The 13,622-nt window shown below is 38.4% G+C and overlaps 1 protein-coding gene across 1 annotated transcript in view; it reads left to right on the top strand.

Moving 5' to 3' along the window:
* The window catches only part of TTC27 (tetratricopeptide repeat domain 27), a 174,324-nt gene that overhangs the window by 149,012 nt on the left and 11,690 nt on the right, over positions 1-13,622 (top strand). The window contains exon 16 of the mRNA XM_026016000.2: positions 3,554-3,719. Within this exon, the coding sequence (XP_025871785.1) occupies positions 3,554-3,719 (166 nt within the window). The remainder of the gene's footprint in view (positions 1-3,553; positions 3,720-13,622) is intronic.

The following is a 13,622-nucleotide window of genomic DNA, read 5'->3' as shown; positions in this document are numbered from 1 at the left end:
AGGGGAAATCCCTGTCATAGTTGTAGAGTGATTCAGTGGGTTTTTCTGGTAACCCTGATAATTTTGTATGTAGTGAGGCTCTAGATACTCTCTACCTTATTTTCCAGCCCATTAACCCTAAGAATTCTGCTTTCTCTCTTAGGGGGTCCTGCACATTGTTCAACTTCTTTCTGGCGCTTTCTTGTTTTCCTGCAACTCCACAAATAGGTTTCTGTGTAAAAGTGGGGTTGTAAGGTCAAAGGTGAATCACTGCTTTATTCTTGCCTTTTTGCTTTTTCCTTTCTTTGCTGCTGTTCCAGACATAGCTCATTTTTGACTCATGAGATTGTTCCTGCAGGCGTAAATTATGGCTGCTCCTCTCAAAAGAATCCTACTCATGCCTAAAAGGGACCGTTAAAACCATCTCGTCTGTCCCTTTGCTCTCCCGGGGTTCTTCACTAACATGCCCTTTTTGATATTTCTTCTCATTCCTTAGGCATCACATCCCTGCCAGTCCTTTGGGAAAATCTCCATCTTTGTCACTTTTATAGCACAACGTTATAACCATTTGGCTTGATAAGCGAATCTTGAACTGAAGATGCTTATAAAGAAGCCACACTTATGAAAAAGTAATTCATAGCACAGACTATGAGGCCAGGAGATTGTGGTCAGAGGATGAGAGGACATGTCAGACCAAGGATAATCCTCCTGCCTAGGATGCTTCCTGTCGAGTTCTTTCCACCAGACTGACCTCACCCATCCCCAGGTGGATGGGAGAATTGCAGTCTCAGTCTACCACTGCTGAAGGCAGTTGCTGTTACGCGGGAGGTGGGCGTAGGGAGTGGAACAGGTAAAGAGAAAAAGACACACGCACACAAGTCCCCCGCCAAAACAATTTAAGGCTGAATTTGAGGAAGGGTCACAGTAGGCATACTTTCATTTTTAACTCTAAAGGATGGTGGGCTAAGGAATAAGTGCATCAGTACATTCCATAACTTTAGGTAAATTATTTAATGTAGAGAATAAAAGATTAAACCACAGTGAATTGACTGTTAATGAGAAGACAAAAAGGACTTTGTTATAAGGATGTTACTGTGATCAGTACCATAGGTGTATTAGAAATTGATTCAGTGCTTCAGGGAGTGATTCTCAGAGCAATGGCCTGGGATGACCACAAGAATCTCCATTATCCCCTCCAAAATTTGCCTTGAAGTCATGGAGGAAAAGATGCCTTGTTGAAACACGGTGGGGCTCAGCAAGGAAAGGGAGGTGGACCTTGTAATCATAAATTAACAAAGTCAAAATAGCTTTTGAAGAAGAGATTGCTAACATACATTTGAAGAAGGTTACTGTAATTGTCCAGTAAAATATTTATGATCTATAAAGGAGCTATAGTCTTGTCCAGACAGGGGAGTAAAGCATTAAGCATCTTTTTGTTTGCTGAAATGTTTAACTTATAGAATAGGTGATGTGGAGTTCTGGTGATTTCTTTGCCAGTATTAAGTTTTTAATAGTCTTTTTCTCTCTCCTGAAGTGGCTTGTATAAGACAAGGATTCCTTGATGACTTGGTGTACTTTTTCTTTAAAATTACTTAGCCTTGTTTTAATTGATTTATTTGGTTTTCTATTTCTTTAGCTCATTTGTATAATTTGTTTATAGCATCTTGTTTCAAAAAATTACTAATCTTATTTGTGCCAGTTCCTTTTATTCTAACTGGAATTTAGTTACACATTTGTCCATTTCATTTTTTTTCAGAGTCAGCTTTTGGTTTTGTTAATCATTTCTATTCTTTCTTTATATTTAGTTTCTTATTATTTTCTGCTTTCTTAAGTTTATTTGACATTTTTCTACCACGTTAAATTGAACGTTTTCACTAATTTATTGTCATTTTTTATAATAAACCCATAAGATCACAGATTTCCCTATAAATACTGCTTGTCACCTGGGTGGCTCAGTTGGTTAATTGCCTTCAGCTCTGCATCCTGCTGCCTACTTGGTGGGGAGTCTGCTTTTCCCTCCCCCTCTTCCTCTGATATATCTCTTGCTCTTACTTTCTCTCAAATAAAATCTTTAAATAAATAAATAAATAAATAAATAAATAAATAAATAAATAAATACTGCTTCAGCCATATCCTGCCAGTGGTGATATATAGTATTTTCATAAAGCTCTAAATATTTTGTACTTTCTAATATGAATTTCTTTTTTCCCTCATTTTGGTTTCCTTCTCTCTCTCTCTCTCTCTCTTTTTTGGAATGCATCTTTAAGTTTCCGGGCATTTTTTTTTAAGCTATTTACTGTTGATTTCTTATTTAATTTCAGAGAATATGGTCTGTTATACTTTTAATTTTACTTTTTTTACACAACTAGTAATTTTACTTCTTAATAATTAAATATAATGACATATTTCATCAGTTTCCTTTTTTTTTTTTAAAGATTTTATTTATTTGAGAGAGAGAGAGAGAGCATAAGCAGAGGGGAGAGGAAGAAACAGGTTCTCCGCTGAGCAGGGAGCCCAATGTGGGGCTCCATCCCTTGACCCCAAGATCATGACCTGAGCCAAAGGCAGACACTTAACCGACTGAGCCACACAGGTGTCCCGTTTTATCAGTTTCTGTTCTCACCATTGATCATTTATTGTATCCCTGTCTTTCTCTCTGATTTCCCTTTTAATTTTTGCAAGAAAGGGTCCTTCAATAGTTCTAGTTAGGACCAGCATCTGATAAACTCTCTTAGTCTTTGTATGTCTGAAAGTGTTTGACTTCACATTTACTCTTGAGTGGTAAGTATACCTGGTTATAAAATGTTAGGCACGACAATTATTTTGATGAAATGCTTTACATGTATTATCCTGTTGTTTTCTACATCTTTTGTTGCTAATAAAATACCTGCTGTTCTCATTGTCATTCTTTTGTAGGTTTCTGAATTATTTTTAATGTTTTGCAATTTCATCCAACATACCTAGATGTTGGTTTATCTTTATTTATAATGTTTGGTACAAAAATATACTTTTGATCATAGAATTTAGATCTTTGTTACGTTCTGGGAAATACTGAACCTTATCATTTCAAATACTGTGTCCTGACATTTTCTGCATCTGTTTACTATGGCACGGCAATCAGATGTATGTTTGAGCCTTACCTCTCATACTTTCTTTATTGCTTTTTTGTTTTTTAATCTGAATTCCTTATAGATTTCTCACTATTGCTTTCCAATTCATCAGTTCTCTCTTTGCATGCAGTCTAGTTTTTTTTTTTTTTCACCTATGGAGGTTTTGTTTGTTTAAATGTCTCTTTCAATTCCAAAATTTCCAGTTGGTTTTTATTTACATTTCCCTGCTCTTGTTTAATTTCTACCTGTTTTTTGTGTTGCAATTTCTTGTTCCATTTAAATTTTTAAAAATTTTGTAGGGAAATTTAAGGTGGTTTGGAATTGTTTGAGTCTCAAATTCTGTTTATTAATGTGAATGATTAAGGACTGACAGGAAGTTGACATTAGCATTTTATACCTGAATCTATGGTTTATTTAGCTATGATTGTTCATCATTTTTGTCTTTAAAATCTGACCTTCAATAGAGTAAAAGCTTTTAGAACTTTACAAGAAGCCCTCAAGTGCAACTATGAACACTGGCAGATCTGGGAAAACTACATCCTCACCAGCACTGATGTTGGGGAATTTTCAGAAGCCATTAAAGCTTATCACCGGCTCTTGGACTTACGAGACAAATACAAAGATGTTCAGGTGAGAGATTCATATTTGTTTTTTCAACTTGTGATTGGCATTAATGCTTGATTATATGATTGTGATACTGACTAAATATGTATTTGGTTTTGGTTCTGGTTTCTGGTACAGAGATCCAAAAGCTTTGGAATTTCCTAAATGATGACAGCCATAAAGATGTCTTCTGTTGTGTTATGAGGTGACTTTTGGAAAGCACCTAAGGATGGTGATGGTTGCCAGGAAGTACAGGGCTGGAGCTTTCATTCCCATAACTCTACTCCCTTCTTCCTGTGATCTCCTGGGAGAGAAGAGGGTCTGGAGATTGAACTCCATCAACAATGGCCAATGATTTAATAAGTCATGTCTATGTAATTGAGCTTCCCTAAAAACCCAAAAGGATAGGGTTCAAAGAGCTTCTGTGTTGGTGAACACATGGAGGTGCAGGGAGAATGTACATCTTGAGAAAGCATGGAAGCACCATGCCTTTTCCCACATATTTTGCCTTATGCATCTCTTCCATCTGGCTGTTCCTCATAATAAACCAATAATCTAGTAAGTAAGATGCTTCTTGAAGTTCTGTGAACTAACTACTCTAGCAAACTAATCAAACCTGAGGAGGGGTGATTTGGAATCTCCAATCTATAAAAGCACAGGTGACAACCTGGACAGGGTACTGACAACCTGGCATCTGAAGTGGGGAGGAGGAGGGACTGGCAGTTTTATAGGACTGAGACCTCAGTGTGTGGGATCTGATGCAATCTCAAGGTAGATAGTGTCAGAATTGAGTTGGTAGTATGGGGAACCCCCTAAACCCACACACATCTATGTACATGTGCATGCACGTGTTCACACACACACACAGGTCAGAACTGGGGACCAGAATCATCTGAATGATATAATTTGTTTCCCTGACTCTACACAGGAAAATTTTGTTAAACATACGTGATATATAAAACAAGTTTTTTTTTTCTTTAGTTGAATATTCTTCATTATGTATGCTGGCATTCCAATGTCAAATATGTTTGTGTAGTCATAGACTGACTGTTACTGTGACTCAGTTAAGGAGAACTGATACGTGGTTTACATACATACAGTCAGCTTGCAGAAACAAAATAGAATGATGTTTGTATGATTTATTGCTTTAGTTATCTCAATGTAATAGCTAGAATAAGTCTCATACTCATTGATTCACTCATTGAACAAGCATTTACTGTATACTTTCAGATTTTTTTTAATACTTTCAGATGTTTTGAACAATATAGAAATGAAGACTAGCATTCTGAGATGAAGTCAGAATGGTTAACTCTTAACACTGTCCAAAAAATATTAGATCCTTTCAGAAAATGTGGGGGACTTGAAGCCACTGTGTTTGTCATCTTGTGGTTGAACTGTGGTTGAAGACCATACAAACACAAGGCTGCGCAGGAGCCTATGAGTTACAAAGTCAAGAGGCTTGAAAATATAACACTTTATTTGCATTAGTCAGCACATGCTATTTAAAATGAGGAAGTTGAAATAATGAAAAAAAATAACATCTAATGTATGATAATACCTATTTTTATGACCTGTTATCTGTACTCCAGCTGTTCCAAAATCTGCCCTCTCTGGGCCCTGTCGTTTAGCCCCGCCCCTCAACCTGTCTGCCTGGTCTTGCAAACTCAGCCATATAACTGGCCAGGCTCAGCTTCTGGGCTGTTCACTTCAAAGATCTTTGGCTTCGATTAGAAAGATATACCTACTTCCAGGACGTATGTTGACCCCTTTGAGTTAGTTTTCTTTTTCTTTTATTCTTCCATCCTTTCTAAATACTGTACATTGACTGTACATTGATCAATTAAAATGTTAACAGAGGCATAGCTGAACTTTACATCCTAGAGAGGATAGGAGCCCTAGCACATTTATTTGTATAGTTTCCTGCCAGTCCTGTGGACAGAGCTGAAACTCTCTGTTGAGGCAGTTCTTTCTCTTCTATACCTAACCTGTGGACAAAGGGTACTGATGAGGCTCTGTATGTTCGAGGATCTCAGTATGTTACCAAACCACTGAAAATGGGGCAGAGATTCCAAGGTGCCTATCCTCCTGTTTACTTCAACTGTAGTTTTTTAAAAAGATCTTTCTTTACTAGAAAGCATCCTAAAGCCTATTCCTAAAATCTCAGGGAGAATATAAATAGTTTACAGTGGTAGTTTATTCCATTTTATACTTGAAATAAATTCTGGGTTTTTTTTCCTTTCACATTAAAAAAAATGTGCATAAAACCTTGAAATCCAACACTTCTCATTTAGACACCACCGCTGGCTCAGTTCCAGCATTCTTTAGCATTATAAACTGTCAGAGCAGGAAGGGACAGAGTCCTGCAGGCTCAGCTACACAAACCACACACACATCAGAAAGGAGTGTGAAGCTCCCCTCCTACCTGATAGTACTGGAAGGGTTGATTTTCCAACTTGTCAACCTGCTTTCCTGTCCTGCTGGTGTTGCTGCTGGGGATGTCATGTCTTCTGAATTGTCTTAGAATTGACTTGGTCAATCTGATCCCATTAATCTTCTATCATGTGTCTCCAGTTTCTTTTTTTTTTTTTTTAAGAGTTTATTTATTTATTCATGAGAGGCACAGAGAGAGGGAGAGGCTGAGATGCAGGCAGAGGGAGAAGCAGGCTCCATGCAAGGAGCCCGATGTGGGACTCGATCCTGGGTCTCCAGGATCACAACCTGGGCCAAAGGCAGCACTAAACCGCTGAGCCACCAGGGCTGCCCTACAGTAGTATTTTTTTTAATTTAATTTAATTTTTTTTATTTTTTATTTTTTTAAAAGAAATTTTTTTTTTTTAAGATTTATTTACTCATTAGAGACACACAGAGAGAGGCAGAGACACAGGAAGAGGGAGAAGCAGGCTCCACGCAGGGAGCCCGATGTGGGACTCGATCCTGGGACTTCAGGATCACGCCCTGGGCTGAAGGCGGCGCTAAACCGCTGAGCCATTGGGGCTGCCCAGTAGTATTTTTTTTTAAAGATTTTATTTGTTTGAGAGAAAAAGAGAGAGAGGAGCAGAGGGAGAGGGACAAGTAGACTCTGTGCTGAGCATAGAGCCCAATGTGGGGCTTGATCTCATGACCCTGAGATCATGACTGGAACTGAAACCAAGAGTCAGATGTTCAACTGACTGAGCCACCCAGATGCCGCCATACAGTAGTATTTCATCTGGACATGAATATTTCAGTGAGTTTGAAATTAGTTTCTATAAAAGTTCAGTGTTTTTAGAAACAATTAAGGGCAGCTTTAGGGTTCTTGAGACTTCCGTCCTGTAGCCCCACTACCACACACAGAAGTACCCAGTAATCGATCCTATTGTGAGAAATACTGCTTGTAAACAAGGCACTTTGGATAGCACTTTTGAAGATGTCTTAAGGCTCTTAGCTTAATTTTTACATTTGGATTTGGAGAAATATTACTGAGAACATAATATCTAGATAACCAGAAATTTACTCAGATCAAATTATCATCTGTAGCACCTTATGATAGAGAAATTGCCACAGTGAGATAACGTGTCAGGACCTGTTACTAGCTTTTCTTACAAGTGTCTTAGAATGCTGATGGCAATGTTTTGTGTCTGGCAGGTGTGGGTAGAATCGCTCTGTAGTGATGGAATCATCATGGAAGGAAAGTCTTGATAGCTAGTGATGAGCTTGGTCATATTTAGCCTCATGGAATATTTGTCTGTCATCATGCTTTATTACAATTAGTGTGGACCAAGACGATTGATAGGTTGTCTGTAATATTTTTTTATCTTGGCTAACAAATTTTTTTACTTAATTTGACTCTATAAGTTGGCAAGGGATGTCTTTCAAAAAACCCCTGATATTCTTATGTTTGACATTACCTGACCTCATTCTCTTTTAGTTTGGTTTAAAATTTTATTTATTTAATTTTTATATTTGCATATATACAAATGTAATTATTGTCAGTTTCATTGTTTCTTTTTTTTTTACTTTTGCTAAGCCTTTAATATCACAGTTTGATTCTTTACATGTAATCATTATTTTTCCATTTTAATGATTGATAATGTGCTCAGTTATTTATAGTGTAAAGCACGTGTTGTCCATAGTTATTACCGACTATATAAAAAAGAATGAGTGCCATTTTCAGTGTACACAAATACATTATTTGAATAATGAAGTCACAGTCATTTAAAAAATACAAATATTTTAGCCTCGAAACCCTAATATTAAAGGAAAAGAACCAAAATAGGCCAGTCATGAAGCTAAAAGAAAAAAGAGGCATTCACATTTTTAGAAATTGTTTTAGTCTTAGGGTTGGACATGCCTCTTCTGTAAGGGCCACAGTACTTTACAGCCTTACGTTGCCCATTTCTGCAAACATGTCCAGATGAATTCACTGTTTAATGTTAAGAATCTTACAACATGCCAATTTGAGTTGTAGCCCTTCATATCATAGAATGCTAATTAAAATCATATATTTGCATATGTCATGCCTTTCATGTATATATGCAAATAGATTTTGTTACCTTTCAGCTATTGGTAACTTTATGAAGGACAGTTGTGATACATAATTAACAAAAATGTTTGCAAGCCCTTTTACACTGAAAGTTATAACATTAAATTTTTCTTTTTTCTTTTTTTTCTTATCCAGAGAACCATTCTAGTCTGGCTTTTTTTAACTTTTTAAATTTTTTATTATTTTTTTATTGGAGTTCGTTTGCCAACATATAGCACAACAACCAGTGCTCATCCCAAGTGCCCCCCTCAGTGCCCATCACTCAGCCATCCCACCCCTACCCCACCCCTGCCCATTTTCATTGTTTCTTTTGTGTGTGTGTACGTGTTAAATTTATACGCCTTTTAATACATAGAGTAAGTTAGCTACAAATTATTTTGTATTTTTCAATGTTTGTAATAAAAGAACTATCTGTATCACTTTTTCCTTTTTTTCTCTCTGCCCTAATTTTGACTAATGCATAAACTAGTAAAACTCAGGAATTTTATCATAGCACATATTTATATTCATGTCTAGATTATACATATGTATTTTAGTTACCATAAAACAAAATTTCATATTCCTGCATAATTTCTTTAATTTTCCAGGCTTTTACTATTGTAGATAATGCCATGAGTATCCTTGCAGATAAATCCTTGTGAATACCACGCTTGTTTCCTCAGGGTACATTCTAATGTTGATTTGTTACTTTTTTCTTTTTTCTTTTTTTCCCTCCTCTTCTCGCCCTCCTTAGCCTTCTCCTCCTTCTTTGATTACTGGGGCAATTTTTTTTTAGGAAAAGAATTTAACTATTGCAGTATTACACCCCATTTACTATTTATAAATGGAAGAGGAAGGGAAGGGGGTTAACGTATATCAAGTGCTTGCTGTGTTTCTGGCACTTCACATGGGTTATCTTTTAATAGGGCATTCAGCATTTTTAGGTGGGTACTAAATATTTCTCATTTTACAGTGGGTGAATGTGAACCATAAGGAGGTTATATAACTTGACCAGTCATTTAGCTAGTAGAAACCAAAGACAGGAATCTCATTTAGGTATGCCTGTTTTTCTCCTTTGTGTCATGTCTTGAAGTCTATGGGAAGATTCATGTTTAAAAACTCATTTCTATATTAGTGAGTATGTGAACTACATTACAAAGTTTTTAAAAATTGGGGCATAAGTTATATAGGTTAAAATTTATAGATCTTGAGTGTTAGTCGATGTGTTTGGATCACCACATGTTCTTATATAGCCAACCCCCAAAACAGGTATGGTACATTTTCATCATCACAGAAACCTCTTATGTCCCTTTCCAGTCACTTATACCACCACCCTTGCCCCTCAAGCTAGGCAACTGCTTTCTGATTTCTGCACCATAGTTCAATTTTGCTTTTTCTTAAATGTCATATACAGAGACTCATGCACTGTATGTTCTTTTATATTGCTCTTGTTCTTTGTGTGGATTTCCATGTGGTATATTCTTTGGGAAGGTGGGGGAGGTGGTGGTGCTAAACAGTGGGCAGGTTGCCAACCAAACTGAAGTCTTGGAACAAATGGTGGCTCCCTGAAAGAAAAGAGGGGTGAGGGACACCTGGATGATGGCTCAGTGATTGAGCATCTGCCTTTGGCTCAGGTCGTGATCCTGGGGTCCTGGGATCAAGTCCCACATCAGGCCTTCCTCTGCCTATGTCTCTGCCTCTCTCTCTCTGTGTCTCATGAATAAATAAATAAAATCTTTTTTTAAAAGAGGGGGAGGGAATGGATATAGTTTATTTAAATTATATCTGTAAAATAGGTATTATTTCCATTTGATTCCTGAGGTATCTGAGGCTCAGCAAGGTGAACTAGTAAGGCTGATATTTCATAGCTGGCAAGTGGTAGTAAAGCCAAGACTTGAAGCCTAATGTCTCATCTATTTAACCTAAAAGCCTGTGCATGCCTTTTCTATAACTGAAGACATTTTTTTTCCCTGAAGAAGTGAAAATGCAAATATTAAACTGTCTACCTTGCTGTGATAACCGAGATTTGGGGAATCCACGGGTCAGGGTTATCAGGCCAGGAAACAGAGCAAGTTCTTTAAAGAGCTCCAAGTGGAGCAGGGAGATAGCCAAGATTGGAGGCGGAAAACCGCTTCATTCCTGGCCTGGAGCCCACTTGGAAGTTTTTGTAATTGGACCTAAGGCAGTGTCATTCCTTCTTACTTTGAAGACCTTCAGAACTCAAAAGGCCAACACCTTGTGCTTTTGGCCAAGATTTGATTTTGGTGAGACTTGGCCAAAGAGTTCAAGGTTAGTGTTGGGGAAGGGGATAGCTAGGTCTTTCTCTGTGTGGGGATTCTTCAGCAGGTACATGGGAATCACTGTTCCTCCATGTGAGGAAACGTGAACTCTCTTCAGGGGCTAAAGGTGGCTCTCCACAGTCATTCTCTACTCTCTGCATTCCCTAGGCTCAGGAGAGAAAACGAAAGTTCTCTATCACCTAAATGCTTGAGAGCTGCGGGTGAGGGATTAAGAGGTCATCACAAGGCATCCGTGGCGTGGCGTGGCGTGGCGTTGGTTTGGGGAGAATGTGAGGAACTACATGTTGTTTATATTGATTAGAGTGAAATCCCTTTAAGCATCCTGGCTTAAAAAATGTACTTAGATTACTCTATGGATCAAATGAATTCCAAATGGACCAACTATATACAAAATATTTTTTCATCTCATAAAAATAACAGGAATAGAAGTGGATACTTCGCAAATTTTCTGAACTTTAAAGCAATAAAAGAAAACTTGAATTTTTATGACCACGTTTTAAAAATATGTGACAGAATATTTGTAACAAAAAGGAAAGATAAAAAAATTTAATTATACCCTTATTATATAAAGAGTTAACATCTGCTGTGGAAATGAAATGTGACAGAACAGAGGATTCAGAAACAGACTCGAGTAAGTATGAGAATGTAGTCCATGAGGAAGATGACATTCTCAATCTGTGGGATAAAAATAGAACATTCAATATGTATTAGAATAGTTGGCCAAGCATATGGGATAAAAAACTAAAGCTCTGCTTCACTGCTTAAACCAAAATAAATTCAAGTGGACCAGATATTTAAATTGGAATGCCTTGGGAATTAGGATTATGTTGTAAGTAAGAGCATTGATTCTGAAACTAGGCAGTCCGGGCTTGTAGCCTGCCTCCACCGGTCACTACCCTCCAGCCATGGGGAAGTTAATCACTTTGTGCCTCACCTCCACAGATGAGGATGAAAATAGCACCTGCCTCCCAAGGATTATTGTGAGGATTAAATGAGTTAATATATGTAAAGGGCTTAGAATAGTGCTTGACACGTACAGGTGTTCTGAGTGTGGCCGCTTTCGTCGTCGTCGTCATCATCATCATCATCATCACCGAAAAAGTAAGGCCATTAAGGCACTAAAAGATAAGAAAGTATGGCAAATATGTTTTATAAGCTTGGGGTTGGAGAAATTATTTTTAATCATGATTCAAAAGCCATACTCCAGTAAGGAAAAGTTTAAGAGATTTGATACTTGAAACTTCTACACGTGGGGAAAGAATGTCATCTGAGTGGGTGCCAGAGATCACCATCCCTAGAAGGGAGAGGCTGTGACATGACAGCCATTCATTTAGTGCTTCCTGACTGAACCTGGAAGATCATTTGGGAGAAGCCAGGTAAGTGCCCTGGGGAGAGGCTGTCTCAGTGACTTCAGTGTTGTCTGAATCTTTCTACTCAAGACTCCTGTATTAGTCTCCTATGTCTGCTCTAATAAGTTACCAAAACAGACTTGGTGTCTTCAAAAAACAGAGGTTCATTCTCACCACTCAGTTCTGAAGTCTAGAAGTCCAAAATCAAGGTGCTAGCCAGGCCGTGCTTCCTTTGAAGACTGTGGAGAACAATCTTCCCTTGCTTCCTGTGGATGGTGGTGGCTCCAGGCATTCCTTGCATTGCAGTGCCCTTGCTCCAGTCTCTCCCTCTTCCCCTACTTCTGTACCACCTTCTCTGTGTGTCCTCTCCGCTTCTTAGAAGGACATTAGTCATTGGATTTAGGGGACACCAAAATCTGGTATAACCTTTTCTTATTTTTAATCCTAACAACCCAACCCTAACCCTGGTATAACCTCATTTTAATTAATTATATTTATTTGCAAATTATATCTGTTTCCAAATAAGATCACATTGTGAAGTTTTGTTTAGACATGAATAGGGAGGATGCAAATTCACGACAGCTGTCCTCCCCAGATATTGGCTTTACATATGGTAGTATATGCCAGTGGGAAGGCCTAATACAAGCCCAGGACCTAAGCAGTGCCCTTCCTTGTGAATCCAGGCCATAGGAGAATCTCACCCCTTGGGTGAGCTTCACCCTGCCCCATCCCACTGCCACCAGGTGGTCTGGCTCCTCAAGAAACCTCACTGTTCTCTTTCAGGCACAGCTTTCTTCCCGTGCCCACGTTTTTGAGTAGCCCTCTAATAGCCTCACCAGGTAGAGGGCCAGGCCTCCGGGGCCTGTTGCTGTCCACCTCCCACCCAGCCAGGCCTTCTGCCCTGCTGTACCTACAGGTCCCTGGCTTACACGGCTGGCCCTGCTGTGTTTTATTCTCTCCAGGCCAATGGCACATGGTGTATAGAGCAGCGCACCTGTGAACATTGGCAGCTGGCACCTCCACCCGTGGCTGCCCTTCTCCCCAGCCAGTTTCTGTCTCCCACTGTTTCTCACATGTCTACTGTTTCTGCCTCAGATTCATCAACTTTATTCTTTCTCAAGTGATGTATGGTGTTGAGTTCAGAAAGAGGAGCTAGCAGTGCATTAGTCCATCGGCTTGTGGGCTATATTATTTCCATAATGAAGGTTAACAGTAAAGCTGATTTCACACTGGAAACAAATGAGTTCAATACAAATTAAGAAAACATTTAAATATCTTTAAAAGGAAATATGTGTACTCAGCACTAAGTAATAAAATAAATAAAATTCAAAATAATAGTTGCATATACCTTTAATAGAACAAAATATCAAAGATTTAAAAAATAATGATATGCCCAGTGCTGGTAATATGCAATGAAATGACCATTTTCATATACCACTGGTAGGCATCTAATTTGATTTAGCCCTTTTATTTTTTTTAAAGATTTTATTTATTCATGAGAGACACAAAGAGAGAGAGGCAGAGACACAGGCAGAAGGAGAAGCAGGCTCCATTCAGGGAGCCCAACGTGGTACTCGATCCTGGGATTCCAGGATCACGCCCTGGGCTGAAGGCAGGAGCTAAACTGCTGAGCCACCCAGGGATCCCCTGATTTAGTCCTTTTAGGAAGCATCAAACTCACTTCCAGAGTCTTAAGATGTTTATTCCCTTGATTCTATAATTGTGTTCTGGAATTCTCTCTCCCTCTCTCTCTCTCTCTCTTAAAGATTTTCTATTTTTT

This window comes from Vulpes vulpes, chromosome 8 (assembly GCF_048418805.1).
Source record: "Vulpes vulpes isolate BD-2025 chromosome 8, VulVul3, whole genome shotgun sequence".
Classification (NCBI taxonomy): Eukaryota; Metazoa; Chordata; class Mammalia; order Carnivora; family Canidae; genus Vulpes; species Vulpes vulpes.
Note: the sequence above shows the minus strand (reverse complement) of the source record. Positions and strands in the feature narration are given on the sequence as shown.